Genomic DNA, 25,008 nt, shown 5'->3' with positions numbered 1-25,008 from the left:
ATTTTCCACTCATTTAATGAAAAAAAAAAAAAAATTCAGGCAACACTAGGAAGAGCTCTGAAAATGCTCTGCTGGTTATATCTGTTTGACTGGTTATTTGGCAGCCAGATTAGGTTTACTGAGCCATTAAAAGGAAGGAAAACAGAAAAGCAAGAGACAGCAAAATGACCATGTGCACAGATAACAATTCCAGAGCAGGAAGTAAAGAAGGAAATGGTCCAGTAAAGATGTGTGAGGTGACCTAGGTGAGACAGCTCCAACACTGCAAACTCCCCTGCTGAGCACACATTCAGTGTAACCCCGGGCTCTTCCTGCCCGCCTCTGGCAAACATCTAATGGTACTGTTTGATTCTAAGTGCTGAGGACACAGATGGCCTTTGGGATATGCATCTGACAAATCAGGTCAGTTACTCCTACTGTAACCCAAATCCAAGATACCTCCTGACAAATCCTGAGATCTTCATTATACCCATTGATCACAAAACTGAATAGGAAGGAATTTTTAAAAAAACTCTATTATTTTTCTTCTTCACAGGCCACTTGAAGGTAAACTTTATCTACTGGCTTGCAGTTGTACAGAGATGTGTTTTAAACTTGAGAAACCAGAAGAGCTAGACTATGAAGGCATGTGTTCTTAGACATATTTTTAATAAAAAAGGAATGCACATGTACAAATGAAAATTTCCGTGTTAGAAATGTTCTGTTGAGTTTTCATTAACTCTAGGATACCTAAGGTAGGGTGAAGAGTCAGTGTCCTGCCCTTGGCCAGAAGTCCAGCATGACCTATCAGATGTGGTGAATACTATTCAACAGTCTCATCCACACAGTTTTCCTCACTTGAATGCTGGGAGAATAATTAATCTGCAGGCTGAGCAAGGTAGTAAGGGAAAAATTAGGTTGGCTGGAGGTTGGAGGAAGACTCAACCCTGGATAAAGAAGAGATGAAGCCTTCTGTTGACAACTTGTTCAGTCCTCAAGCTTGAGTCTTAGCTTTTTTGCAGGCTGGCACTGCTGTTTCTTCCTCCTCAACCTTGCGAGGCTTCTTCACCGTGTACACAACACCACAGGCACTCTTTCGAGTTTCTGGAATACACAAGCAGAAGCTGCAGTACCAGTACTCAAATACTGAAATAAAATGCATTTAAGGCATATTCAGTTCAGTTGTCCATGCCCCAAACCACAGCTGGGCATGTTGAGCAACCAGCCAGTCAGCACACACAGCAGGGAAGCAAGCTGCAAGGGCAGGAGCTTAGGATGCACTGCATTACACAGTGGAGAAACTACCGGAGGAAATAAAATAGTGGGTGTAGAATTATAGCAAACCAAGGAAAACCAAGGTCTGCAGGGCCTGAGGAGTTGCAGAGACACAAAACCATAGGAAACCAGGCTTAGTCAGTTCAATTATCACAGGACACATTCTTGAAGCACTGTCAAAAGTATTTCTAGCCAAACATACTGTTCCTAAAAAAATACTAAAAAATGCATTCACATACCCCAGGATTCTTAGACTATGTGGGCACAACTGTATTGGCAGAGGATCCCCTACATACCAAGGAAGTATTTTATGGTATTCAAGAATTTTATTTACCAAACTCTCAACATTATAACGAAATACTGGTCAAATAGCCTAGTGAGCCCAATCCAATTTTGTAATTACTGGTGGGAAGCTTCTCTGCAAAATTTGAGTTAGAAGAGATTCCCTACTGCTACTCTATTAGCAGAGGTTCTGCAGGAATCTTGACAAAATATATTGACTTACTCAGGGTTAGTATGATACTTACTATTTAATTTCACAGATAAGATAAATGACAGGCTTGAGAAATCCTACATAAATTTGATAAACTCTGTATCACTATGTAGATGAGCAGCAGGCTGGAGGAGAACCTGTTGATTTTACCATGAGTTTGAAATGATCCACACTGAAGAGTGAGTCAGAAATAACCCATGTATTAATGCATCAGAAAGGGACATGACTAAGGTTGCTTGTGCACACATGCAGAAAGCAAAAGGCAAGTGCATAGTATGCAAAAACACATGCATACCCATTTTTTTTATGTCAATTACTTCATTCTTGTCAGTGTCACCAAGATCAGCACTCAAACCTTTCTGAAATGGGATAGTTTCACTATGAAGCACAGCAGCAGGTCCCTATTTTGGTTCCACCATTTATGACTCATTAATGTGGTTGAACGAGTTCTCCAGCACAGACAGCACCATCAGTTCAGCCACTGATTTGCCAGCATGGCAACAAAGGATAATAAAACAGCCTTGCCACACAAGCTCCTCTTCATGCATTGGACAAAGAAGTAAAACCCTGATCTGACTTGCTCTGTAAGGTCTCAGAGAATATGCATCAACAAGAACTTAGTTTAACAAATGCACATGTTACCCAGAGGAGCTTACAAGTGCTCACCTCCATGTAGCATGGTGGCTCTGCAGTTGGTGGACACAGCTGCCTTTGCTTCGCCTTCTGACAGGCCAAACAGCAAACCTCTGTCACTGCTGCTCAGGATCAAAACACACAGGAAGCAACACACACAACAGGAAAGGCTCTCTGCACGGTAGGTTTGCTTACTCTACAAATAACTGGGAATTAGCAAAGCTGTAACTCAAAGTGACATTTTGCATAAGGTTACCCAGAAGCAGAGAAATGAGGCACCCAATTCTCCTGGCTGCAGTTCCCCAGCAGCCCTCCTGGAAAGCTTCTTGCTTCTTTCCAGATATTTTTTTTATTTTGAAAATAAAAGTCTGTCAACACAGAAACATTTTAGATATGCATAATTCAGAAAAGAAGTCACCCCACAGAAAATTTCAGTTTTGGGAACAGGGCACTGTCTGACAGAAAAGCATTATGCTGAAGTTTCCAGCTACCTTTAGCAGGGATGACACCACCTTAGCTATGTTAATTTGGGTTGATCCTGACTGCTCATTTTAAGAGGGAAGAAAACGTTGTGCATAAAATCCTTCCAGGCCACACAGCCTCCCACATGGCTCTCACGCCTCAGAACGCTCCTTTCCCTTCCAGGGACAGGTGAAATATGTGCTTCTGGGGTGGGGAAAGTAATATAATTGCATCTGAACTCCCAAAAGGAGGGAAGAAAAGACACTCTCCCTTTGTTTCTAGAACAACTACTTATTTAACATTACATGTGTAACTAAGGACTGGAAAATCCAGAACAGAAATAGTTACTGCTCAGATTAGAACTTCTAATTTTACATAAAAACAATTTATAGCTTCTGTTACCAAAACTGTGACACTTTGGAGATACTAAATAATAATTTCTCATTTGGTTCATAGTGTCGTTAGATTTTTATGGGTTTTATTAATTTCTCCATTTACACCCACACAACATTAATGTACCTGAACACACACATTATTAGTTACAATGACTTCTCATACCAGCCCATGACCAAGATCTGTTACTCCTTCCACACACACTCAGAGCCCTGATTCATTGTATAGGTCACCAACAAGTACCACTGTACAAAGTTCAAGGACTATAGAGGATGAAAAGAGTTTCATAAGCACTTTAAACTTTCCAATGTTACTACTAATTGCTGCCTTTGACTTTGGGAAAGGATACAGATTAGCCACATCGTAAGGACCTCGGAGCTCTAGAGGCTAAAACAAAACAAAGAAGTTTGGATATGTGAATGTCTTTGCTGTCAAGCTGACAGTATAAACAGGCAGGGCAAGGCTATCAGATAGGCAAGATTAAATGCTATATAATAGCAAGGTACTGAAGATAATAGTAAATCAAACAAATACCACTATTTTGGCAAACAGTCTCCATCTGGGAGAAAACTGTCACAGAAAATACCACAGCAGCAGCAAAAAAAAATCCCCCCAAAACCAACAAAACAAAAAACAACCAACTAAAAAAAGTCCCAAAACCCACAATACAATTCTTTGGTAAGAGCAACCATATTTAAGCTTAAATTTTTTATATGTTTAATGTGTAATTAAAGATGCATTTTCAACCACAGATAAATATTCAAATTGTTCTGACTTTAAAAAAAAAAAAATCTGGGACTTACTCTTTCAGCTGCACTAGATATAACTATGTTCTGGAAAACAAAAGAGAACAGTCATCTGTCAGACAGCATCAATAAACGAAAAAAAAACAGCAAGATGCAAAAAGTTCTTGAGCATTAGCTAAGTTCAGGCTCAGAGCCAAATGAAACATCAGAGTATCTGATGCCCTCAGATGAACTCAGTCAGGCTGGGAATCTTAATTTGGGGACATGATAAACTTAGTTACTGCCCTGTCCCCTACACAGACAGGGCACAAGCACAAGCCCTCCCTTGCAATTACAAACATCTCACAGCCAGATAGGAGATTAGTAAGCACATCACATTTTAGAGGGATAGGCTAAGCAGTATAAGTGTCCAGAGTGATGGCATTAAGCAGTAACCTATCAACCTGTATCTCTCATAGTGGACTTCAAAGTGCCCTTAAGGGTAAAGAAAAAATGCAGAGCTGCAGGCACTGTGTTAAGAAGTGTCCCCTTTATTTACACCAGCTGAAAAAGGAGCCACATAAACAACAACTCACCCTAAGCTGTAACAGAAATGGATTCAGGAATCCAGGATCCCAAGCAGCTTACAGAAGGCAACTGTGCCTTCAGACAGTTTGGTGCTCCCAGATTTTCAGCCTATACTGCTGCAGTAGCACTCAATGCTAAGCACTCAGGTTAGCCTTGACCATACCCATACTGGTTCAGGAAATGTATCTACACTTAGGCAGTGGCTGTCACTTTGTACCACACACTCATTTCCCTCAACACTGACACCCCTATGAAAATCACCAGGCAGAAAAATCCTTCTCCCTTCTCTCCCAAAAGGTTTCTGCAGAACAGGTATGTGACTACACTGGGGCTGGCAGATCCCACAGCTCAGCTCCCAGAGCTCTCTGATGCTAAGCTGCAAGGATGCTCACCTAGGGGGAGCCTGTTTAGCTCAGGTGGTAACTGCAGCAGCAAAATCTCCTTGCAGCTTTTATTATACTGAATAAAAGGCCTTGGGAATTCCTGCTTGAGTGGGTGAGAATTAGAATTGTGCTGAGGCAGAGACAGACTTTCCCTCGATGACATCAGTACCACCAACACATCACACCATCTCTGGTTTCAGGGTGGGGCTTTAGATCCCTTCCCCACACTGCTCTGCTTCCCCTACCACCTCCTCAGCACAAAAAGCTGGGCAGGCACTGGAAGAAAATGTCGTGTCCAGCTAGATCTCAACAGCTGAAAGACCTTTGTAAAACTGACTGCATGTTCACACTGTGCCCAAGGTTTCCTCATGTGCTGAGGAGAAGAGGATGGCACAGATGACTCTGCCTCACCATTAGGAAAGCCAGAAGCAGAAGCAATATGCACATCAAAGTGACTGAGCAGCACACATCCTGATGGAGCCTAGGACATTTTTTTTTCTGAATAGTTCACCTTTAAAACAACTACACTATGAATCCCAAAGGTGCATTTGAGCCTAAGTGGTGCTGACTGCAAGAGTTTGCTGGGAAAATTCAAGTCTCCTGCCCCAAACTGTAGCAACTAATGCCTGTCACCCAAGCCCAGAGAAGCTCCCAGAGCAGCTGTATGAGACATCTCAAGCCAGCACAGGATTGTGGATCACTGCTGTGCATTGGAGATACGCTCTGCCTGGCTTTCACCACGGCAGGGGTAAGATGGAGGAAGAAGACAAGAGCAGATAAGCTGGCAATTGAAGGAGCAGTAGGCAAAGGCAAATTCAAGGCAAGAGCTGAAGGGAAATATAAAAGGCAAAACACTATCTCCCCAGGTAAAGGAGACAGCAGCTGTTCAGTACACTGCTCCAGGCAGCCTCCAACTCAGTTACCAAAACACAGGCGGTGAGGGACTGTGGCTATAAACACCTTCTGTGGGCAAGGCAGAGGAGTTTCTCCTTCATTCCCTGCACATTTTAATGTTTCAGACACTGCTCAATGCCAGCTCTGAGAACACAAGTAAATTTCTGAAGGTTTCTCTGCCCTGCCATAATAGAGGAGGAATAAAAGGATCCAAAAGCTACTACAGGTTCAGCAACTACATGTTACAGAACATGAGTGTTGCATGCCAGGGGCCAAAAGAAGCAGCCTATGGACCAGCCATCCCATGGTTCATTTAAACAAGGGCCTCTACCTCACTGACAGAGGCAAACTCTCAGTATGGGCCAATAAGATCTCTGTTGGTCCACAATTTACTGAGTCTGGAGGCAAAGAACAAAGACAAGCTAGCAGTCCTCTTCCAGTGCCCAACAACAGCTTGTCACATGCAGCTCCAGCTGATTTACCTTCCAGTCACAGAGGAAACCCTAGGCTGACAGATGCAGAATGAAAGGGCACCGTGCACAGACTGAGTGCCTGAACGTCTCGCTTGCCCTATCCATGTCATCAACTCAGCTGGAACTCTCCAGTTCATCAACAACCACGTGAGAAGCACATCCTGAACTGCACAGAGGAACGAGGAGCAGTATCAAAAAGGGAATTCCAAGGAAAGTGGTCTGGTGTGCACAGAAGTCATGTCCAAGTCAGTACTTCATGTCATTAAGTGCCAGAGCAGGGCTTCTCAGGAGAGGCTGTGCAAACACTTACCTCTTCTGTAGCACCAAGGCAATGAATCTGTTTGGGCCACCCTGCTGTTCTATAAAAGCTGCCATGCTTGAGGAGAACTGAGGTAATGATGGATCTACTTTTAATTTATCCTCCAAGCTCCACATCCCACTTCACATTTTCCAAATCCAGCTTCTATGGACTAGCTACATGCAGCAGAGGCCATTTACAATACAGTAGGGGGAACTACAATTTCTGTTACATTTGATATGACCCCCTATTAAAAAGCATGGCCTGAGAGGACACAGCATAACAGACAGCTTAATGTGGTAGCCTGGGAGGAGGTAAGTTATGAAAGCAATGGGTTACAGGCATCTCAAAGTTACTTCTTCCTTGGGTTTCAGTATCATGGAAGAATGCAGTTCATCTGACTGAAGCAAAGCCTTGGCTGACAGCCACCTCACTGTTTGGTCTATTTTGGACACAGAGAATTTACTTGTTAACAAAACAAGGTTTCTACTTTTTTTCTTATTGTTTTCTAGCCCCCATATTCAAAGTAGACAGTCAAAGAGCTTTTGGTCGATGAGAAATATGAAATGAAGGATTTTAAAGAAATACAAGAATTCCAGTTCTAGTGCAAACCTTAGATGTCTGGCACTTTAATCTCCCTCCATCCATTCCCACCTTTGTTTTGGGAATTGCATACCATAACAACACATGGGTTGTTCTGGAAAAAGAATCTAACAGCTTGACAGCTTAAGAAGAAAGCATGCAGTGGAGCAGGACTGGAAGTATCTGGAGCTACAATGATTGTGTCCTTGTGTTAGTAGGCCAAGATTTAGTTACAGCTTCAGATGTCCCAGCATCAAACTCATTTAAAATGGCTCAGTCTGTACAACTCCAGAAAAATTTGAACTGATTTAATTACCTTGTTTTCATTTTGAGAGCTTACCTTTCCTTTGCAGATCTGCATCAGGCTGATGGCATTTGAAATTGTGTATCTTCTCATAGTAGAGTCTTTGATGGCAGGCGTGTAAAGAAGTTCAAAGTAAATGCCTCGATCTATTGCCTTCACATGAAAGACAGTGATCAAAAATCAAAAGGAGGGAAGCCTAACGATCTAACAACTGCTGTCTGTTACTGATGCAGCTTATTCTCAGTTTAACTGTGTCAAATATAAAAAAATAAGGCAGAATTGTTCCAGTAAGAACACATCATAGCATGAAAAGAGAGTGGGGGAAGGCTTCACTGTACACCAGATACATGTGCATAAATCTTGGATGACAGATAAACAAGGTTTAACAAACAAATACCAACCACTTATTTGCTGTAATTGGCTATCACTAATATATACATACTATAACGAGTTGAGGAGACAGATAACCACTGCTGGTTATCTGCTGTCTTTGAAACTTTGAGGACCTGATTCCCCTATTCCCACACCCTGCTGTAAGAAAGTTCACCACTTCCCTCAGCAGCCATGTATTGCAGATGAAGAATTCCTCCTTGCACAAAAGCAGCAATGAGGACCCTTCTTCTCCTGTCTCACAGCATACTCTGGTGCTTGTGACAATGTTAAATAACAGTGAATCACAGAAGAGGTTTCAAAGACACCTCACCAAAAGCCTAGTATTCTTGTTTTTGCAAACACAGAAAGGTTAAGCAACTTGCACACAGTGTGCTGGTGATAAAGACACAGTGTAAGCCAGGAGCTCTTTCTTCCATGGCAATCCTGCATTTGCCTGAAATTATACTCTCTATTTACACAAATATTATTAAAATATGCTGCAATGGTAATACTGTAAGAGAGTCCACTGAATACAGTAGCAATTAATCTAGCTCCCACCCATGAACCCATACACCCTCTGTATGCCAGCACAATAGCACAGAACTGACCTGATAGCTGCAAACAAGAGAAGCCTGAATTTATCAAAACCAAACAGGTGATGCCAATACACCAATTTCCAGTCAAGGTGATTTTTAACCTCATCCCTACCACTTCAGCTGCCTGCCAATCTGTCTGACATCATAATAACCAGAACTGACTGCCCCAGGATGCACAGACCAGTCCAACAGACAGAATAATTGATGCTGGGAATGTAGAATATAAGAAGTAGCTTGCAAGGAAAATGTCTCCCAGCACAGAGCTCTAAGAGCCACACAGCTCCTTACCTGGGACAGCTGCTGCAGTTTTAGGCAGCTAGGTACCTTCATACAGTGTTTCATACAAAATTGTTATTCCAAGCGGAATGTTGAAAACCTCAGTTTACCATAAATACCAATGTATTATTTTTATTCTGTCTCAGAATTAATTATATGAATTTTTATTCTAGGTCAAACTTTATAAGAAAAGGAACTAGGATTGCTAGCCAATTCCAAATTTAAATTTTTGAGAACTAAGTTCTTTATCAGCCAAGAATGGCCATGTGGAACAAACCTTTACATATATTCAGACAAGAAAACAAGTTCCTGTAAGAGTATGTGTAGATTAAACTTTCTGGCAAACTACCAACAGCAGGCAGAACTATATTTGATCCACACTGATAGCCATCTTGGGTCCCACAGCACATATTTAGCAATGCTGAATTTGGTTCATTTACCAAGACATTCTTTTGTCCAACTGTGGATTCAATACAGTTATCTTTCAAGTAACCAACAAAACATCCTTCTTCTAAATGAACACTGCCATTCACATTTCCTGTCTTTTAAATCAAAGGGCTGTTTATCTGTTTTGACACAGCTGTACCATTTCTGGTTTGGGAAGCATATTTGTCAGCAATCACACTGTATCTCCCTGCTTAGCAGCACAGTGGCCTTAAGGCTCAGTTTCCATTCCTTGGGAACACCACTTCTGCCTTCTTAAGTGTGGGACAGGAGAAGAAAAAGAAAGAACATGCATCACTGTGTATTAAGTGCTGCAGTGGAGGCCCTGAAGTGAAGGACATTTGAAACAAAACTATACATTATGCAAGAAAATAAAAGAACCACTTGGATAGGAATGGTGGGTGGAAAGCAGTAGGGAATTTGATTCAAATTTTGTATTAAATGTCAGTCTAACAGCAAGAATACAATTTAGATGTAAATTTACCATATTCACAGGGGGCCTTCGGAAGTAGAATGGCAACTTTTCTGTTACATTTATACAGACCAGATCCACATCTAGTGTTGTGCAAGCAATCTACAGCAAAGAAATAGGAACAGATTATTAGATATGCCAAAAAATGCATAACCAACTTGAGGTACACTAATATTTCCCTTAATTTCTTAATGCAACAAATGCCTCTCCATGGTGAGATCAGTTTTAAAATTAAGAGGCACTAGGCCTTGCAGGTATGCCAATACAACAGCAGCATTTGAGACTTAAAATCTAAGTCTTCCTTTTCTTACAGAACTAATTTTCCAATAAAATAATGGTCAACCCCAAAGCACTACTTCTTTGTTTTTATCTGACAGAGGACATGCAGACACAATGCTGGCTTTTGACAAAAGAACTCATAGATAATAAAGAGCAACCTCAGTTTAGAAAGGGAAGAGCCCAGGATCTGCCCCACACCCCATCATGGTCTGCTTCCACTGCAGCACCTGTTAGGTTTCAGGATTAATTACTTTTACCAGAAGCAATAGAGAAAAGAAAGAAAAAAAGCAGAATGTGACTATTGGTGCTGCATGCCGTATACTGGAGACCAATCCTCAGAGCCTCCCTTTCCTGGCTGAGTACAGCTCCTCCTGACAGCCACACCTCTGGCAGAGTCTGGAGACAGCACTGAAGGCTACAGTTTAAGAATTTAGCTTTGAATTCACAACACAATTTACAGGTTCTATTAAGAGATGGAGGAAGTGAACAAGGGGCAGAGGCTCTTCACACTGAGGTACAGGGAAAATTAAGGGGACCTAAAAGGGAATCTTTGATTTACATTAATCTCATGCACCCAAGGTAGGAATTATATATGCCTTCTCTCCAAGGATGATTACACAGGGCCAGATTAACATCTGTAAGCAGAGCTGTAGCAAAGAAGGTAAGATAGGATGAAGAAGTTGAAAAGGATTTTTTTTGTGTGTGTGTGTAGGGGAACTCTCTGCACTCAGAAACCTGGCAGCAACACCTCCAAATACACCTGGGCCAGGTGCCAACCATTCATCCCTCCTCCCACCAGCACAGAAGCAGTGGTGGCTGTGAGGAGCCCCAGGGGCAAGGGCTGCTCTAACACAAGGCACACACTGCCTGGCAAACTGGTCTTTTACCAGTTTGTTCACATGGAATTTGGATGGAGGTGAGAACAGAGGTCCAGCTTTAGCAATGTTTCTTAGCTGTTGACAGCACTCTCTCCTAGACAAGACAGCCACAGTACACATGCAGGCAAACCACAAGGCTTTTGAAGTTGTCTCTGCCAGGACATTCAGACTAAACTTTTTTTTCATGCCCTACCTTTATCCCCCATTAGGCAGGACATGGGCTGCCTGTGGAATCTATGGCATAGAATTAGACCTGCAAGAGGAAGTTCAGCCCTACTACAGTCAGCTTCCCTCCTTTTCTTACATGAGGTACAAACTAATACATAGACGTGATGTATGGGAACATGCACAGAACAAATAGCTCAGAATCATGCCCTAGGAAATGTCAGTGAGGTCATAAAAAATTCAGGAAGAGATTATGCCAAAAATTAAGGAAAGCAAGAATAGACATCAGACACATGCAAGTTGCCCTATGAGATGAGAAATCAAGCCTTTCTAATCAGTTCCAGAAACACTGGAAAACTCTTCACCATTTTGCAAATTAAGCACAGTGGGACAAGGGGTGACTCAAAAGCCAGGATATCTACAGGATTCCAGTGACATGAACATTTCAGAAAATACCACCAAGGAAAAACAAACTGTGAATCATATTCCTCATATATACACTGTATGAAAAACTGGAGAGCATATTTCTCCAAGAACTCTTAATGTTCAGCCTAGCTTTTGGCTCCCAGACAAATCAAATATGCATCAAGCTAAGGTTACCCTGCCTGCTGAAAAGATCTGAAGTGCAACAACTACATCCAGAAAATTACATGCAGCAAAGTGGCACAGCCCAGCAGCTGACTGGCAGCACTGTGGGCAAGAGCCCCATCTGCTGGGAAAACTCCAACCAGCCATGAATAAGTACATCTGCCACTGTCTGGATGCTCTGAAGCAAGATTGGCAAACATTTTAGGAAATAAACATTGAAATTTGACTTTTCACTACATCTTCAGAGGTACACATGTAGGTATTTTTTAGATACTAGTGATGTGCTAAGCGCTTGTGAACAGCAGACAGAACTAACTAATATCATTAAAACAATCAGCAATCTTAGAAAGCAAAATTTTTGAAAAGCAGCAGGTACAGACCCTATTACCTGGTGGTGGCCATTCCTGGTGCAGGCCAAAACAATCTTTTTGGGAGACTTAAACAAGAAGTCCATTCAACAATTGGCAAACATGGCTTCCTCATCCCCTTAAGGATATATATTATTCAAAGCATTTGAGCACATCTTTCAGTACACATCACTACCACACTCAGTCACAAAAGCTTCCCTGGCTTGTGACAAAAGGGCACAGATTTATTTCAAGCCATGCTAAAATAGGAGCACATCTCCAATGGTCATGTAATTTTTTCACAAAAACATGAAAAATCTTGTTCAATGGAGAAAACACAAGTGCCAAATTGCTGGCAAGAAAGATGATACTCTTGAGGTAATGCTGAACTACCAAAAGCCAACAGGAAGTTAATTTGTCATGCAAGACCCACTCTCGAAGGCTTTATTCTTAATAATGAAATATCCATGAGTTTTAAGAGCCAAAGTGTACGTGCTGAAACCCCCTCTGTAAAGTTCCTTTCACCTGTGTGATACTTCTGTGAAACTGAATCAGCTCTCCACAGCAAAACACTGTAAAATCTCTAAACAAAAGGCAGCCATACAAACCTGCCCTGAATGTGAAGGATGAAGTCTTTCACCTCACGCAGTTTAAAAGAAACACACCTGGGTTCCATTCCCAGCTCAAAGTGCTGCCAGCATGGAAGCAATGAAGATAATCTCACTGCCAATCCTGCTTCTTTCCTCACACCCTGTCCATCACCTGCCAGAGTGTCAGCTTAACCAGGCACTGTCTGCACTGGCCTGCTGGAGCGTAGCCACCCACCCTGAGCTGGCACAACTCTCCACGTGGCTGCCTGCTCAATCACTCTGGGAAAGGGGATCTGCCTGCAAAACAACTTGGCAAAAACTCTGGTTACTGCTCAGCCAAAAGCAGGCTCCTCAAAGCAAGCTGCCAAGCAAGCAAACAGCCCCAGCAGCAAAGCAGACAGAGACCTGCAGAAAGGAGTGGCTGTTAATGCCAGTTTAAATGCCACCACAGCTGGATGTGCAACTGCAGCAGGAGGCATGGTATGGCTGAAAATAAACAATAATAACCCTTAAGTGAGAGAATACTCCTTTCCCAAAAAAACAACACAGCACACCCTGGCTCATCACCTAGTTTCAGGTGCTTATTTGAGCACATGATAAACTGATTGAGCTCACTTGAGAAGTGAGATTTTATACTATTGCCAGAGATCAAAAGAAAGAGGTGGAGAGTGGAGCAAAAAATATTTTAAACCGTTTGCCTCTGTCACACCTCAAAGAGTCCTAAAATCTTTCAAGGGAAATAAAATTCAGAAATTAGTTTCATTTTGCTGTAACTCATTATAATTAATTCTTGAATTCTGCTGAAAAATTCTTTAAAGTTCATATTCTTTTACAGCTTCTTGTAGTTTACTTGGACAAGACTTTAAATAGAAGGGGAAATAATGTAGAAATACAAAACAGAATAATACAAAGAATAATACAATTTTAATGTGGCAAAACAGGTACTCAGCAGTGTGGCTTTAACTTATTTTAAAAAAACAACCACCAGACTCAGTTTTAAACTGAGAAGCTCCCTTTGAAAGCAAATTCTTCGAATAAACTCACTTTTTTTTTTTTTTTTTTTTTTTGCTGTCCCTGTCCCTCCTTCACGCTGCTTTAAACTGCATGCCTGCCAAGGCTAAGAGAGATGGAGCACTTCCACCTACTCACCCAATTCAGATGTAATGCTAATACTTAAGAGCTTACAACAGGTCAGACATCACAGTTTTGGGTTTTGTAAGAAAAATTCTAACAAAAACATAACTTGCTTCAAGGTGCTCCACACAATCAGAACATTGACATGAACTGTTATCAAGTATTTGAGAACAATTTAAATAAAAATATGAAGGAAATGGAGGTGAACAGCTATCATGCAACCCACAGAACCACATTAGTTCCACTTTAAAATCCTCCCTAGCATTTTTGAGACCAGGAATAATTAGTTCTAACAGAAGGTCACAAATGCATTTTAGGGAAGTTCTCAGGAGTATGAGAAGTTAAAGCTGAAGACATAAGTTTTCTACATTATGATAGTACACATATATTGGAGGGAAAAAAGGATGTTTTCTCTCCTCACTTGAGTACAAGGCACATAACGGCAACCACAATGCAAGGCATACAAGTCCCTTCATCAGGCAGACAAGGTAGATGTTTCAGACTTTAACCTGTCACCTCAGGGTCCTGCAGCCTCCTGCAAATCCTCTCAAACCCTCAGCCTATCAACTGACCAGGCAGCCTGTAATGTTTGATTAACTCCATCGGGTCTTTATAAAATGGGAAATAAAATCAAAAAAAAAGCATGTGTTTAAATTAGCACAAGGCACTAAAGGCTACTGATGAGATGATTGTACTTACATGGAACAGTTTCTCAGTTTTTGGAAATACTGCTATGATGTCATACAACCTTATATTTGCAGATGTTGATCTCTATAAAAGGAGCAAATAATTACTACTTTGAATTTTGACAGATGTCAAAGCCATACACAATGATTACAACCAAAACAATGAGAAGAAAAATCCTTTTTCCCTGTCAAGTATGTAAACAAAGCTAATAATCATCCAATTACACAGCAGGTTCTACAATGAAGTAATTCATTCTCAGCTTGAGGCTTGTCCCACCAATTTACTAAGACATACTTTTTGCTTTGATCTTGTAGCATAAAAACATAACCAGACACAAGGGTTGCTCATGGTCTTCTACTTTATGCACAGAAGTCCAGAAACCAAGGAACAGAACTGTTGTTCCATACTGAAAATGATCAACAGAAGCCATATACAGTCTTGTAAGCCTGCATCTCCTCATGATCACATTATTTGTTAAAGATGCAATCTCAGAAATCACTGCTGAGTGCCCTATAAATTCCAGGATGTTATCCCCATAGAATTTCCAAAGTTTCATTCATTCATAAAGAAATAGAAGTTGCAAAATTGACTGCTGAGTATACTTACCAAGAGATTACAGTGGGAAGGATCAGAAACAACAAGTGTTAAGCGGGTCAAGACTTTAATTCTTTTAGATGTTCCCTACAGAAAAAAAGGATAATATAAAAAAAAAATAATAATCCAAAGCAAAAATTTGTGGTAATTTCCACCAGTCTGCTATAAAAAGAAAATGGTGTCTTGATACATCTCTTTGATATTATACCTGTCCTTACAAAGAATGACTTACTGTGTTTCTCTGGAGAAGGATAAATAGAAAAGGAAAGAAAAAAGACAAACAACTATGCAGAAAAATTGAGTATGTTTTACTACTGTTGTGATTCCTCAGGCAGGCCACAACAGCAAGGAAAAGCAGTTCCTGAATTAATGAATGTCAGTGATTCAAAACATATTATTGTACTTTTTTATATCCAAATTTTGCTCCATGGAAACCACAAAGTTATTTCCAAAACTTAAATTTCAAGAACTGTACTGTAATTATTCAATTACTAGCAGATTCAAAATTCACACAAAGAAATTTCTTTAATAATTTCTAAAATAATGAATAGAGCTTACCCTGATGTGAGCTAACTATTCTTCCTATGCTTGGAGGTTTAACCATGAAACAATGGACAAATTTTTCTTTTTTGATTAACACCTCATACGCAAAATCACATATACAAACACACAAAGGTAAAAAAGGGTAATTCAGAATAACAGTATATATAGAGAATGCAACTAGACATACTTGTACAATAGGTAAAGATGGAAACAACTCTGAAGGGGATACTGGCTTGATGATTTCCTTGAAAGAGAAGAAAATAAAGTTATTAAAACTGTTATGGGTTAGGTTTACATGTAAACAAAAACTGTGTTCCAATCTTAAGAAATTCACCACACTAAGAAAACTATTTTTGTGGGACAGTACATGAAGCAGATTAAAAATTAATCCAAAGGCAGTTTTACTGCAATATAAAATGGGAGTTTTGTTACAAATACAGAGATTTGTACTTGTGTCTAGATGTGCATTCTGTAGCTAAAGCTATCTGGAAACATGCAGTAACGAAGCAGGTTTACTAAGGAAAAGACAGTAAGACCAAATAACCCCAAGAAAAATTACCTGTTTCTTTTCTTTAAAGTCGATGACATGATTAAGTGCAACTGCAGAATACCCCACTGAAAAACACATAGTAAGAATATTTTGTCAAGTAAACAAAAAGACAATAAATCCAATGAGAAAACCGTAAAATAGTCATTACTTAAATGTCTTAAGGTTAATAACCATGTGCATGTTTAGATTTCACAGTATTTTTTAAAAAGACTGGTTCACCCAAAAAAATACTTTAAAACAGAAAAAAAAAATCTATTTGGTTTTTAGCCTAGTCCAGGCCTTTCTACTCTTACTCAATCGCAGAGCTTTATGAACACAAATACATGGGCTTGGTGTCCCCAAAGGTCTAGCTTAGTTTGGCCCTGTTTATGACTTTCTCTATGGAAAACTGCTAAGTATACTCAGCACAGCTGTTAAAACTGCAGACAACGCAGAGCCGGCAGAGATACAGCTGTCGGAGAAGGCAAAGCGAGCAATTCAAAACGATGCCGACTACACGGAGGAGAAGGTACCGCTCAAAGGGCTCTGAGGAAGAGACGCCAGGGGCGTTTAAACCAGCCGCCCAAACCCCGCACAGGCAGCACGTGGCTGACAACAGCTCTGCAGGGAAAGAGCCGAGCCCTAGAAACTGCAGGCGGAAACACTGGTCCACGTTGGGGAAAGAACAGCTGTTACACTGGGATACACAGGGAGAGGCAGAGCTGCAAGGCGCATCAGGAGCTTCCCCAGCAACCCCGACCCGGGCAGACCCTGTCTCGGGCAGACCCCGACCCGGGCAGACCCCGGCCCCGGGCAGACCCCGACCCGGGCAGACCCCGGCCCCGGGCAGACCAGATCCCCGGGCAGACCCCGGCCCCGGGCAGACCAGATCCCCGGGCAGACCCCGGCCCCGGGCAGACCCTGTCTCGGGCAGACCCCGGCCCCGGGCAGACCCCGACCCGGGCAGACCCCGACCCGGGCAGACCAGATCCCCGGGCAGACCAGATCCCCGGGCAGACCCCGGCCCGGGCAGACCCGGCCCCGGGCAGACCCTGTCTCGGGCAGACCCTGTCTCGGGCAGACCCCGGCCCGGGCAGACCCCGGCCCGGGCAGACCCCGGCCCGGGCAGACCCGGCCCCGGGCAGACCCGGCCCGGGCAGACCCGGCCCCGGGCAGACCCGGCCCGGGCAGACCCGGCCCCGGGCAGACCAGATCCCCGGGCAGACCAGATCCCCGGGCAGACCAGATCCCCGGGCAGACCCGGCCCCGGGCAGACCCCGACCCGGGCAGACCCCGACCCGGGCAGACCCGGCCCGGGCACTGGGCTGGCAGAGCCGCGGGCGGAGCGCACGGAGCGCAGCGGCGCCGGGGCGGGTGGCGAGGCCGGCCTGCCCGGAGGGAAGGGAAGGCTCATCCCGGGGATCTGTGCCCACCCAGCCCGCAGGCTCCGGCTGCGCCTGCCGAGCCGGGGGAGCCGCCGCCGCTCGCGTCCCGTCGCCTCTGGCCGGGGCCGGCCCGCGCTCCCAGCCCAGCCCCACCGGGACTCACGGTGCGCCGCGGCCTCCAGCAGGCTCTGCAGGGACTTCTTGTCCGCTCCCTGCGGCAGGTTCAGGTCGGCGAAGCCGGCCATGCTGGCGGGCGGCGGGCGGGCCCAGCCCGGCGCGGAGCGGCGCACGGCGGCCCCGCCCCTGCCGCCCGCCCGCGGCAGCCTGGGCCCTGTAGTCCCGCTGTGCCGCGCCCCACACAGCCCTGCTGCCTCGCCACGGGACTGCGGTGGGTGGGAAAGGCTGTGAGGTGATGCCTTAGGCCCTGGAGATCTCCCGTGGTTCGTTCCCAGCAGCGCAGCCGGGCTGTGAGAGACATCCCGGCTCTGCATCCCCCGGCCCCGCCGCTCTCCGCCGCCGGCCGAGGCTCGGCGCCCCTGAGGCGCCGGGTGCCCGCCAGGTGGAGCGGTAACCCTGCTCCAGTGCCGGGTTTATCCCCTGTGAAACTGCTTCAGCTCTGTCTGAGCATTGCCAATAAAAATCATAGCCAATCTTTTCTATGTATAGTTTCATAGCTATTCTCTTTCCTACAAAGCCCCGAGCTGCCATGTCAAAATACCCCTGACGCCGAAGAGGACAGATGAATTCTCACAGACCGATGAATCAGATAAAAGTTCACTGTGTAGCACTGCCACAAAAAGTACTAATATTGTTCTAATGCTGGCAAATGGCACAGAATATGTAAAATACAAATAGAAATTCTCAGTAGGCGGTTTTTGGTGACTTAGAGCAGCCGCTAAAGACAGCAGGTTTGCAATTCCTGTCCAAGTTCAGGTGGCCAGACCAGGGGGTCCTTCCCTTTTTCTGTCCTCAAGTTGAGCTAAATGCTCACCAGGGGACGTCTGTGGAGTATCTGGAGCCCTGAATTCTTAATAAGGTAAAAATGCTTCTAACCAAGGCCAAGGCTGCTGCCAAAGCGTGAACATCCCTCCTTATAGGGTCTGACCTTGATGCAGCTTGTGCAAGCTGTGTCCATGGGAATTGTGGGGACCTGGGACTCATTTCTACCAAAGACATCATGGTTAACAAAGTATGGCTGAGAAACAACAGTGCTTTCTCGGCGTGTTTCTGGACTTCCTGTGTGATGAGTTGCAAATACCTGGGATGATGGTAGCAGAGAAGCTACTTGTGGCTGCAGACACTGGACTAGGAGTTGAAGCAGCTTTGAGGGTCAGCAGAAAGCAGCTCCCACATCTGCATGGCAGGAAAAATCCACATCACTCTGAAAGGGGTAAAAACCCCCAGCTGGTAAGCCGTCATTGTTCATGCCACATCTATGGCAGCATTGTTTTCTTGACCATATTAGATCAAGATATTTCAGTAAAGAAGCTCTGTTTTAGTCCATTTACATCTGTAAGGTGTTTGCCTGTGACACCACATCAACCAATACTGCTTCTCTGCCAGCCAACTGAACAAGCAGCACAGCCTGAATGGTATTGCCAAGGTCTTTCTTCAATGTGTATGAAAACAGAACAGCTCAAGATATTATTCTAGGTTTTCAGTGTTTGATTTGAGTTGATTTGTCTTAATGAATGTAAAAAGCAATCCAGAAGTATGTATCAGTTATTTCTGAATGGCCCTACGGCAGCAGTGTTCAGAAATACCAAAGATTAAGCAGCCTTTGTGTTTGGCAGTATACAAGCAAAAGAAACCCTTCTTTGAGGTTCTTAAAATGGAGGACATTTAAACAGATCTTCATGCAGAAGATCTACAGAACCCTATTTTCTGTAATGGTGTAAGAATCCAAGTACGAAGAACTTTTAGCACCAGGTATCACAAATTGTACTTAGAACAGTGCACAATCTTATTTTCCATGTTATTATTTAGCTATTACTGCTTTTACTTACGTCAGACCCAGTGATTTGGGGAGAATTTCCTTATGGTCCTCACTGTTAAGCTGCAAGCTTCTAACATGCTTTGTTTCATTGTTGTCATTAAGTTCTCCTTGGTGAAAACTTACCTCCTCATTCCAAGTGTTTCTTTCTCAATACACTTAGACCTCAAGACTGTCCTTTCAGTAAATTTTAATGCAGAAACCATCACAATTCATCTAATAGGTTTTCAATGGGCAGCCCCTGGTAGCAACTGTTAGGGTGTTTTTGCTTTAGTTCTGCATTTGGCACTTTTTGGGTGCTAAGATTTTATTTATTACTATCTACCTCAGCAACTATAAGATTTTATTTATTACTATCTACCTCAGTAGCATGAGTGTCACAGCCACTTTCATCATAACCTCATAATCTCCAATGTAAAGGTACAGATGGAGTTTTCAGAGTTGGGAGCTCTCATTTTGAGTGATACAGAATTTTAAGCATAAATGTCATCTTAATTGTTCATTTTCTTTTCAGATGCCAGCTTGTCATTGTAGGATTTGCTGGTTCCAGAAAAGGACAGACATAATTTCTTATTTAAGTTGCACAGATGAAAGTATTTATTTTGACAATGGTAAGAAATGGCCAAATACGGGAATAGTTACCTCTCTGTTTTACTGCCACAGAGTGATGATGATTTATCTTCACAAAGACAAGAAAAGGCAGAAAAGTGCAGCTGCAACTATTTTCTAGAAATTAGACAAGTGTTATTTGCTAAACAGTACATGCTGGGAATAAAAATCAAGGTTTCAGTAATACCTCTAGAAAGCAAAGAAAAAGAAAAGAAAAGAAAAGAAAAGAAAAGAAAAGAAAAGAAAAGAAAAGAAAAGAAAAGAAAAGAAAAGAAAAGAAAAGAAAAGAAAAGAAAAGAAAAGAAGAGAAGAGAAGAGAAGAGAAAAGAAAAAAGAGAAAAGAAAAGAGAAAATATGACAGACAAATTAAAACAACAGCTTGAGGAGATAAGCTCTCTCAGGCAAGGAAGGACAAAAGAGGGGATGATAAAAAAGAACAAAAAAAAATTCTGATCTGTTTATTTATTGCATTGCATACTCATGTTACCTTCCTGCCATATGTACAATACTGGATGGTTTAAGAAGGGGAACATAGCAGTACCTCAGCTTTTCCAGCTATTGTTTTCTAGAGGCTGCTGCGTGAAGGAAGGTGTTACCATGCTGGGCTGTCAGCGTTTTCTCCTCTGCTGCTGAAGCTCTTGCACTGCATTCCTTGACCCATTTCAGTCAGGATCCTCCATGTTAGCACAGACCTGCTGTCTGTGCTAGCATCAGATCCTCCAGGGAGGGATGAAGGATCCAGGATTTAATGCAAGATTTTTCAACATAAACACTTTGACAGATACAGTCTGGCCCCACTAAATCAAAATGTGTTTGGGAAACTGTATTTCCTTGCCTAGCCCTAATGACCTGTCTTACCTTATCTCACTAACATGGCAGCAAAGAATTGATAGCAATACCCACTGCAATAGTATACACTTAGTATCAATAACAAATGCTGAAGATGTTATGTGATTAGCACTGTTTCTGGAGGAGGGGAAAAATTAAACAGAGGAATTAACTACTTTGGGAGAGGGAAAAATGAAAATAAAAGGTTCTCTTGCATTTTTTCTTTTTATAATCTGAATATTTTCTACATAGCAATAATAAAATACCAAAGGTGAGATTTGCAAATAAAGTACATTATCAAATATTAACAAAATAGTTTAACTTTACTAAGTGCAGAAAAAAAACTTGGCACAGAATTGGAGGTATATGGAAATATTAAGAGGCTTTTATGCATAGAGAGCCTAAATTACTCATAAGACAGGATTTTACTAAGCTCAACCAGAAAAATGATTTGATTGTATTTTTTGAAGCCTAATGGAAGGCTAAAAAGCAATTTCTTGGGTAGAGAACAAATGTCAGCTTGTTATTCTTGACACCTAATTGGACATTTGTTTCACTTCTGTATTCTATCTGAAACAACATTATTAGAATTTTTAAATATGATCACTGAAAACAAAAGTGGGATGTACCCTTGGAAAGATGAAGTCCCACTTTCATGTGTTGTTATTTTAAGTGCCTAGACTAGATGTCATCTCATGGAATGATGGATTCTCTTTGCCTTTCTGGACACTTGGCCATGTGAAACCCTCTAAACCCTCACGGAAAGCACCTCACTGGATTCAGCCCAGCCTGGGAAACTGGAAGTTATTTTAGGTGTGTCCTAGTAAAAAGCTTTCAAGGAACATGTTTTAGTAAGGTGTCAGCTGCTTTGTCTTGGCAGGGTTTTTCACATCTTCTCTGCAGTAGTACATAAATCCCTTTCTATAATGATACATAAATTGACTTAAATTGGTTTGTTTCTTCAAAGGTAAGATTACAACAGCAAATCAAAGAGTGGTAACATGGCCTTTGAGTAGGAAAGAAATCAGGTGATTAACTTGGAATGGACTGTAAGGGAATTTAAGATACAGAACAAAAGATACAATTCAGTCCTACTTTTGGGTTCGAGTGGGTAGGAGTCATCCGTACCCTACCAAATGATCCTGTGTATCATCCACTGAGAACATTTAGAGAATCACGTCCCAGAAGGGTATTGAAAAGCTGTGGAGAAGAATAACTGATTTAATGAACTGTGTTAACTCATTTGCAGGAAGCACGAGATTATAATTTGCTCTGCCTTAGTGACATTTTAAGCAACTGAAAAATTGCTTTTACTAGGAGTATTAAAATGTACAATTTTATCAGCCTTTGTGATAAGAATCTATTTTGAACAAAATTTACTAAGTTCCTTACTCCTTAGCTGTTCTTCAAATGCTATTTTTGAAAAAATATGTTCAACCAATAAGGAAACATTCTCTCTACAAGTTTTGCCTTAATGTTTTAATTTAGATATGTCCTTGCCTTTTCTAAAGGCCTTTTTCTTCCTAATATTTACTTAACTGAGGACAAAAGACTTCATTTATCACCTGGTGGGGTAACTCACCTGAGGCTCAAGGTTCATGAACACATTATGGGTGGTTAGCAGTTATTTTTATTTTGTGATTTCGTTGCTTTTGTCGTGATTTTTGTCGAGCAACTAACAAAGTGTAGGGAAACACTTGACTAAACAAGAAGATGCTTCCAACTTGGTAATGGTCAAAGACCTGCCCAACAAGATTTCATCTTTATCATTGCTTATTTTATTATTGTAGTCAAATCAAATGTGGGGGTGGTAGGGAAGGGCAGCAACTGAACTACCAAACCCTGCATTTCTGACTACAGGAGGCTCTGCCTGTGCTCAATCTGTGTTCTGTGAGTCAAGTATGGAAGCCTCAGTTGCTATGGATTTGTGTTTCACTAGTCTCTAGGATTGTCAGTTGAGGATTTTGTTTGTTTTTTTTTTTTCCCAATAACTGGATACTTACTAGGTTTGTCTTCAAAGCATATTTTAAAGTCAGTATAATCTGCAACCGTCCTGCAGCCTTTCTTACTACTGAGCCACACAAACAGTTCTTCCCTGTCCTGTGCATACTTAAATGAAACTTTCTATGTTGTTGCAAGATCTCCCCTCATTTTAACCTCATGGTTATTGATACATCTGGGGCCAACGCTTTTTATTTCCTCTCCTTCTCTAGTTCCTCTGGCTTATGTCTCATGTTGAAAATGTGAGGGACACTTAGGAGCAGGTCTTTCTTCTTTTTTGTCCTTACTGTTTGGCATGCTACTATATCAAGGGATGTGATCTTCTGCTGGCATCCCATGGGTAACTCACAATTCAAACAGTTTTCACCCTACTGGGAGGAAAGAATGGGACTTAAAGAATTGAGAAAGCTAGTGAGTTACAGAAATTGGCTAAGAGTCCAGGGAGCCTACAGGAAAAGCAGGTAATTCAAGCAATAGGAGTTGTTCGTTGAGCTTTACTGTACACATGGAACACTGAGTAAATTCAAAATCAGGGTATAAAAAATGAATAAAAGAGAAAATATAGGTGATAGTATTTACATCAACTTATTATGAAGAAGAATCTACAAGCTTGGGTACACAGAGAAGTGGGTACATACACAGGACGCGCCCCAGGGCTGTGCCGGAGCCGGCAAACCGAGAGGCTCCGGCCGCGGCACCTCCGCCTGCGGTCGCCTCTGCGCCAGCCGCGGCCACTCGCCCGCAGCTTCCCGGGTGAGACCTGCGTACATATACACACATATACATACATACACATATACATAGACACACGTTTACACACGTGCAGGGGGTTCCCAGAGCGCCCCTCGCTTGGGGCGGCCGCGCAGGAGAAGCCACAGGAGGAAGCGGCTGCCCGGACCGCGGGGAAGGGGCGCACCCCCACCTGCAGCTCAGAGGGCAGGAGGGAGAGGGGGGCGGAGCGGTTCCCATCCCGTCGCCCGTCGCCTCGGGAAAGCAGCCGCGGGTGGGAGCGGGCGATGGGCACGGGTGGGAGGGAGCGGCCGCCACCCGCGCCCGCCCCTCCGCCCGCGGGCCGGGGGCGATAGCGCCGTGCCCGCCCCGCGGCCGCCCGGGATGCGCCGCGGGCGAGCCCGGCTGCCCCGGGGGAAGTTGAAGGCCGGGCCCCCGCGGGCCGCTCGGCCGGCTGCGAGGGGGCGGGCGGCGCCGGGCGCCCGAGGAGGAGCCCGAGCATCCCGGCGCCGGGGACAGCCGGAGAACGGGCGGCGAGGCTTCATGGGCTGCTCACGCCACCATGGTGCTCGCCCTCAACGGCAGCCACCTCTACGGTAACCTGCGGCCCCTGGCGCTGGAGGAGCCGCGGGCGCTGGGCGGCGGCAGGATGATCGCGGGCTCCTGGCCCCCGCGCAGCCTGGCCAAGCTCGGCCCGTCGCCCCCCCCGTCGGCGCTGCCCACGGCGAGCCCCCTCCCCGCCAACGACTCCCAGTGCGGGGAGCAGATCCTCAGCTACGGCAGCGCGGAGAAAGTTCTCATCGGCGCCGTGCTCTGCCTCATCACCCTGCTGACCATCGCCGGCAACTGCCTGGTGGTGATCTCCGTCTGCTTCGTGAAGAAGCTGCGGCAGCCCTCCAACTATCTCATCGTCTCGCTGGCCCTGGCCGATCTCTCGGTGGCCCTGGCCGTCATGCCCTTCGTCAGCGTCACCGACCTCATCGGCGGGGAGTGGATCTTCGGGCGCCTCTTCTGCAACGTCTTCATCGCCATGGACGTCATGTGCTGCACGGCCTCCATCCTGACCCTCTGTGTGATAAGTATCGACAGGTGAGAGAGCCCGGCGCCCCGAGCCCTGCCCTGCCGTGCCGCCGCTCCGGGCACCGGCCCGCCGCTGTCCGCAGCCCCGGCGCGGGGACCCGCACCGAGCGGTCCCTCCTGCCTCCTCCTCCGGGGCCCTTGGAAATGAGCCGTGCTCAGAGCAGGGAGCGAGGCCCGTGCCAGCCCGCAGCCGCTCTGTTCGAAGGAGCCCGCCGGAGCAGGGTGAGCTGCCGCCCGTATGCCAGCCCAGGTGCCTGGCCGTCCCTCTGGGTAACTTCCTTGCTGCCACTCGGGAGCCAGGGTGTCAAAGCAAAACCGGACCTAAACGGTCAACATTTACCATGGCTCTATGCAAGTAAATAGGGCATTTCCAGCTACTTTAAAATTTGGAACATATGTCTTTAAAC

General features: G+C 44.0%; 2 protein-coding genes across 7 annotated transcripts in view; one reads left to right on the top strand and one right to left on the bottom strand.

The window, feature by feature from the left end:
• Positions 1-627: 627 nt before the first annotated feature.
• Positions 628-25,008, bottom strand: part of RPP30 (ribonuclease P/MRP subunit p30) — a 108,594-nt gene continuing 84,213 nt past the window's right edge. Inside the window, exons 1-11 of one of the 3 annotated variants that reach the window (XM_021539461.3) lie at positions 17,525-17,639; positions 16,007-16,062; positions 15,635-15,691; positions 14,917-14,991; positions 14,323-14,394; positions 9,655-9,744; positions 7,519-7,635; positions 4,039-4,068; positions 3,585-3,622; positions 2,414-2,493; positions 628-1,083 (exon numbers count right to left, since the gene is read on the bottom strand). In XM_021539461.3, coding sequence (XP_021395136.3) covers positions 974-1,083; positions 2,414-2,493; positions 3,585-3,622; positions 4,039-4,068; positions 7,519-7,635; positions 9,655-9,744; positions 14,323-14,394; positions 14,917-14,991; positions 15,635-15,691; positions 16,007-16,062; positions 17,525-17,606 — 807 coding nt within the window. In that variant the 5' untranslated portion in view covers positions 17,607-17,639 and the 3' untranslated portion in view covers positions 628-973. Of the gene's footprint in view, positions 1,084-2,413; positions 2,494-3,584; positions 3,623-4,038; positions 4,069-7,518; positions 7,636-9,654; positions 9,745-14,322; positions 14,395-14,916; positions 14,992-15,634; positions 15,692-16,006; positions 16,063-17,524; positions 17,640-25,008 lie in introns of those variants that run through there. The other 2 variants (XM_085582528.1, XM_085582527.1) reach the window with 2 other exon arrangements.
• The window catches only part of HTR7 (5-hydroxytryptamine receptor 7), a 33,329-nt gene continuing 30,618 nt past the window's right edge, over positions 22,298-25,008 (top strand). For 2 of the 4 annotated variants that reach the window (XM_021539443.4, XM_077784633.2), the window contains exon 1: positions 22,298-24,610. In XM_021539443.4, coding sequence (XP_021395118.1) covers positions 24,084-24,610 — 527 coding nt within the window. In that variant the 5' untranslated portion in view covers positions 22,298-24,083. The remainder of the gene's footprint in view (positions 24,611-25,008) is intronic. The other 2 variants (XR_014956141.1, XR_014956140.1) reach the window with 1 other exon arrangement.

Source organism: Lonchura striata, chromosome 6 (genome assembly GCF_050655825.1).
Source record: "Lonchura striata isolate lonStrDom1 chromosome 6, ASM5065582v1, whole genome shotgun sequence".
Lineage (NCBI taxonomy): Eukaryota > Metazoa > Chordata > Aves > Passeriformes > Estrildidae > Lonchura > Lonchura striata.
The sequence above is the reverse complement of the archived record's forward strand: the minus strand, read 5'-3'. Positions and strand labels throughout refer to the sequence as shown.